This window comes from Eschrichtius robustus, chromosome 4 (assembly GCF_028021215.1).
Source record: "Eschrichtius robustus isolate mEscRob2 chromosome 4, mEscRob2.pri, whole genome shotgun sequence".
NCBI lineage: Eukaryota > Metazoa > Chordata > Mammalia > Artiodactyla > Eschrichtiidae > Eschrichtius > Eschrichtius robustus.
This window is the reverse complement of record NC_090827.1, coordinates 118,491,674-118,497,673: the sequence shown is the minus strand read 5'-3', so window position 1 is coordinate 118,497,673 and position 6,000 is coordinate 118,491,674. Positions and strand designations below refer to the sequence as shown.

General features: G+C 42.8%; 1 protein-coding gene across 7 annotated transcripts in view; it reads left to right on the top strand.

Annotated features, from left to right (window-relative positions):
- The first annotated feature begins 1,057 nt into the window (after positions 1 to 1,057).
- PPA2 (inorganic pyrophosphatase 2) overlaps positions 1,058 to 6,000 on the top strand; it is an 84,573-nt gene continuing 79,630 nt past the window's right edge. For all 7 annotated transcript variants that reach the window (XM_068542300.1, XM_068542301.1, XM_068542298.1 and 4 more), the window contains exon 1: positions 1,058 to 1,275. In XM_068542300.1, coding sequence (XP_068398401.1) covers positions 1,083 to 1,275 — 193 coding nt within the window. In that variant the 5' untranslated portion in view covers positions 1,058 to 1,082. The remainder of the gene's footprint in view (positions 1,276 to 6,000) is intronic.

Below are 6,000 nucleotides of genomic sequence, written 5' to 3'. Positions count from 1 at the left end.
TTCAGTGCTCAAATGGAAAAGAGGTATCAAGGCATGAAAAGACATGGAGGAACCTTAATTGCATGTTACTAAGTGAAAGAGGTCAATCTGAAGGGCTACATACTGTATATTCCAACTATATGAATTCTGGAAAAGATAAAACTATGGAGAGAGTAAGAAGATGAGTGATTGCCTTGGTTTAGGGATGGGGGAGGGTTGAATAGGATACCAGTCTACAGAAAATGTTTTCAGAAGTTTTTCTGAAAAGCCGATAACCAGAATTTCATATGCTCATGAGAAAGATCTGGTAGAGAAGGAGTTCCAGGAACAATTTAACTCAACAACAAAGGAGCCATTATCTATGCAAGACATGATGGATGTTCCATTCTTCAAAAATGCTAAATCTCAAGTCTTAAGTGCTTGGCACGTAGACAATCCAGTGGGCCGGTCAGGGTGAAACAGGGAATAAGATAAGCTCACAAACATATAGGTACAGTACCCAGTGCCATTGTAGGAATGAAAATGTAAGAAAAAGGAAGGATAAATCACCTCTACTCCGGTTAAATAGAAAAAGGGTTCATGGAGGAGAAGGCATTTGAGGAAGTTACCGTTTTTTGGCTCTGTAAGTCACGTCAAGGTCAAGTCCTCACAAGGAGGCCTGATCATTATGTCTCAAAGTGATGTTTTTACGTGCGTGCATGCTTTTCTCCTACATTGGACGGGATCTAGAGCAGTGCTTGGGACAGAGTAATCATTCAATATTAAATCACTATAATAAAAACAATATTATGATAGTAAATACTGTATGGATGAGTAAAGGAGTGAATGCATGTATGCATTAATAAGTGGCAGTGAGCTCCTCAGGGGCGGTGGACCTTGTTTTGATTATCTCTGAACCCCGGTCTTGCTGCGTGTACCGTGTGTATTACTGTCAATTCACCGGGCGCTCTAATTTCAAAGAGCAGTCTCCAGGGCCAGCCTGGCTGGGGCGGGCTTCCAAGCCCCGGGCCGGGAGCGACGACTCCGGGCGGTAGGGGGCGCCGGCGTGCGGCCGGGCCGGTCCCCCGGCACCACCCGCGCGAAGCCGGACCCGGGTCTACGCCATGCGCGTGCTGCTGCCACTGCTGCGCACCAGCTGGGCCTGGCGCTTGGGCGCCCCGGCTGCCGCCGCCACAGCCGCCGCCGCCCGCCTGCCGCGGGGAGCGAGCGCAGGGCCCGGGCCGCGCCGCGCCATGGCTTTTTACCGCACAGAGGAGCGCGGCCAGCCCCACTCTCCCGGTTACCGCCTCTTTTTCAGTAAGTAGCTCGCGGGGGTCCCACCGCGCGCCGCGCCGGAGGCTCGGGATGAGAGCGCGGCCTCCATCCCTCCCTCTTTCGGGCCCGCAGCGATCGCCGCGCGGTTCAGGTCACTTTCCCGCACGCGGGGGCCAGCGCCGAGCCATGGGCGCTGCCAGAGATGGGGTCGGCGGACTAAGTCCCCAAACGCGGAGCGCGGAGACGCAGGCGCGGCCTGGGCCCTGGGCGCGGCCAACCGCCCTCCCCGAGCCGCGGGCGGAGCGCGTGGGAGCGCGCCCGGTCACCTGCCCCGGCCGGCAGCCGTTAGCCCAGCCCGCGTCACTGTTCTGGGTTCGCGTTGACTCCGAACGCGAGGAGCAGAGTCCACCGGTTAGCCGCCTTCCTCCTCCCCTCCCCCTCCCGGTGGACGTAACACAACTCCTCCTGCTGAGGGACGCCTGCGATTGGAGAGGCAGGAGGGACTTCGGAGATGCCGGGTCCAGCGGTTCTTTTTCAGGGCGGGGACTCTGATGAAGGATCTCCCAGCAACGTGAATTTATACTCGCGAGTTTGCACCTTGAATGCGATCCACGATCAAGAGCCCCGCTGGTTCCAAAGTAGCTCCTTCTCCTCCGCAAATTGAGCAAACCCAGAGGGCGAAGCGACTTGGGGCGCTGACCTGGCCAACTAAGATGGGAAAACACCCAGGTCTCCATTACTCTCATTTTTCTTTGCACCCCGATATTTCACTGTGTAGGTTAGCTATGATGTGAAATAGCGAGGTTGGTTGAGTTGCTTTCATGCCTCACTGATTTCAGAGCCCCGAGGGGAGTAGTACCTTTTTTTCTGTAAAGTCGACCTTGCCTTATCGCCCACCTATTAGGAACACCAGCTCTAGAGAATTTCAGATCTCAGCTCGAATCCTGGATTCTTTAGCTCTTATCTGGGACCCTGGACGAGTTTCCTAACTTGCTGAGCCTTAGTTCTTCTCGTCTGTAAAATAGGGCTGTAAGAATTACATGGCATAGTGTATGCAAAGTGATTAGTCACCAGGTCTAGAATATAAATTCTATTGTTAATAATACTTGTGATCATTATTGATACCTGTAATTTATAAAATGTTTATACGTATCCTATCTGAGCTTAGGGTCGAGGAGTATTTTATGGGAGAGGAAACTGAATTTGCATAGTTTTGTGGTTATAATGCAGTTGATACTGAAGTTCCCATTTTCTTCAGAATTGACTCCATATTCTTTTCCATCCTAATTTGGTCAAGACTGATCAGGTAGAAAGGAGCCATTAACAAGAAGCCCCAAATTTCTGAACGGATTGTTCCAAAAGGTTACAAAGTGGTGGTTTGAGAAACAGCTTTCCATAGAAACAGTGTTACAAAATGGCAGTTAGGTTTTAAAGTAGATAAAAGCTGTCTAACTCATAAAATGGTGAAAGTAATACAGTAATAAATGATAGACCAAAAAGTCAATAAATATTTATAAAAGCTGGACACTGTTAGATGTGGCACTGAGGAAATTTTAGTTATGGGCCCTGACCTCAAGAGATTGGTAATATCAATATAATTAATTAAGGAAAGTATAAAAACACTAAAAAACTCAAATAAAATTATTTGAATGTTGGCTGAGAAAAAACAGTCTTGAGGATCCTGGAGCATATGGTGTAACCCACTGAGCACTGACTTTGGCATGGGGAGTCCTAGGCCTTGGTTCTCGCTCTGCTGTAACTCACTGTGTGCTGATTGGCCAGGTGATGGCTTCATTTCTTACATGTTCAGTTTCTTTAGCTGTAAAATGAAGCAGTTGACCTACCAGTGATCTTAAAGGTCCTTCTTAGTGCTGATAGTCCTTGGAGACATAGGATGAATAATAGATACTCTTAACATTATCTACTGGGGCCGGGCCTCTATTAGGCATTTTTGAGGCTATATTGGCCTCTCGCTGTGGTTTGTTTCTTTAGCTGCAAGTGTATTTCAGACTCACGATTTTCTTTAACTGGAATGCCACAAATAAAATACATATACATTTTTTTCACTCAGTTGGAACAAATGACAGAAAAGAAGAAAAAAGGTTTTACTGAGGTAAATGGGCAAAAATTGGAAGAAAGGAGAATGTGGTTTGGGGGAGGGGCCAGGTGGTGAGATAGTCGTTGGAAGGTATTGTTGGGTTGAACACTTCCTGAACTAAACGCCAGATGGCATCCTTGGCCCAGGACTGTTTACTGCTTGCTGGAAGGGGTTGGACAAAGTGAAAGGAAGCCCCTTTAGGATTAAGGGGTAATGGGGAACAATGAATAATTTACTCTTTATAAAGATGGTCACAAATTGTATATTTTATACTCTGGCAGTATCTATGTGCAGTAGTATGGTGCAGTTCTCTCCCTTCAAAGAACATGAATATAGCACTACTTGGCTGAAAACTATTATTTAGCATTATTACAGTGGAATCATTTCCCACATTTCCAAATGTATCCCAAGCCTATGAAATACGAGTGCAGTTGGAAGGTAGACTTTTTGGCATTTCATTTCTGTAAATGGTTCTCTTTACCATCATTCAGAAGAATTAGAATAAATGATAGATGCAATACTTTTTTTTTCCTTTTGATTGATGTTGAACTTTGTGGGAACAGTATTGAAGTGAGACAGGGTGACAGGGGAAAAAACATCCTGGTGGGAATCATGAGGCCTCCTGGCCCTGTAATTAACTTTTTGTGTGGCGTTGCATGAGTAATTGAACCTCTTTGTACCTCATTTTATTAAACCATGGAAAGAGGAGATTGGACTTGATCATTTCCAAACTGCTTAGTTGAGCACAAGCATCCCATGGTATGTTACTAGGCTTTCTTTAAAGGAAGAACTTAATGGTTTAATAAATTAGCAAAACACTTCTCATTTTATCACCTTGGGGAGTCACAATGTGCATATTAAAGTTGTTGGAAATTCTTATGTAAAGTAACTTGTCCCAAACTTTTGAATCCAAGAGCCCCTGTTTCTCAGAACATTTGTTGACATCTTAGTAACTCTAGAGTTTGATGGAATTCTATTTGAGAAGCATTGGGTTCTAGACAAATAGTCAAAACACTTAGGTTGTAGCCCTGGCTTGACTCTTTTAGGCATCACTTGACATCCCTTAGCTCCATTTCGCCATCTGTAAAATGGGGATAGCACTGATGATTTTATAGAATTGCTGTGGCCGTTAAATGAGACCATGTTTGTAAAGACTATCAGTGTCTCACACATGGCACATGGTTAATGTTTAATATGAATTATTTCTTTTTCCCTTTTGACTTTAAGACCAAAATTCTTGTTATATTTTGTGAAGGATGAGAACAATGGGATGTGGATAGAATTGCATACTTTGAGTAAGTCCTGATTTATTAATTCCAAGTCTTATAGTTTTAATGGGTACTGACTTGCAGTCTTTTGAATTAGTTGGGAAATCATAACAAAGTAAGACTTGTCCATATGGGACCAAAGACATAGCACTGCATGCCAATATTCTTTGGTAGTCTACATGTTTTTGTTTTGTTAATAACTTGAAAATTCATTATTTTAGATTTTTTAACTTTTCCGAAAGGGTGAGGAGAAGCTACACTTTTCATAATTTGGATTTTATTTTTACTATGGCATAGGTGACTGGTTCACTTAGAGAAATAGTGCTGTAGATAATTCAGGTTGCTTTTATTTAGTGTCAGAAACAAAATGTGTGAGAACGAATCATGCAGTTCTTTAACAATGAATTTGTTTTATCATTTGTAGTAAGACTATGCTTATGTTGAAATTACTATATGTTTTGTTTTTTAAGTATGTCATTTGAATAGTAGGAGGAATCTGCCATTGAATGTACCACACATTTGGACTTAATAAAATTTACTGAATTACATGAAACATGTGTTTGAGTCTTAAATATGAGTTTCTGTAACTTTTTTTTTTTAATTTGGCCCATATCATAAAACTTGAATTGACACAGTAGATCTTAATGGTTATTGTGTGGATATAGAAATGTTAATTATATTTATTTGGTTTTTGTCATTGCCACAGCTTCCAATAAGAATCTCTATAAATGCTTTTAGTAATGATACGTAATAATATGTTGGTACTTAGCATACATATAGCTATTTAATGTGTATCACATATATAATCAGGTATAAGTTTTGCAATCCATTCAGTTTCCTCACTTGCTAATACAAGTAATAAACTTTCATCCTGATACAACTTGCTGTTATAAGAGAAAAACATATAGATTACTTACAAAATGATAGAATAAAATCTCATTTCAGTCCAGTCGAAGGGAAAGTTTTGACACTATTTGGCAATGTCTAATGTATATTGATGGGCCTGATAGAATTCATTAGCTTATGCCTAGTAGGTATGTAGTCTGATTTTTGACAAAGTGAAATACCAAGACGAGATGGTAGGGTGACTACAATTGTTTGTCTTATCTCCCTCCTCATAAATATCCTATTAAAGTGATAGTAGGTGGATAAAAAAGGATAACCCTGAAACAACAAATAAGAAGGAGCCATCAGAGCCAGTGATTTCAAGATATTTATAAAGGAAGAAAAGCAGATGGAGATGTGGTTATTGATGAAGCAGCACGGAGGCAGTCCCAGCTGAAGTCTATGTGCTGAGGGGGCTGTAGTTTCGGAAGAAGCTGAACTGCTTTGCAGAACCTTAGAGAGTTTGTGGACATGTTGATGTCAGATTGGAGGGAGAGAGAGAGAGACATGGAGCCT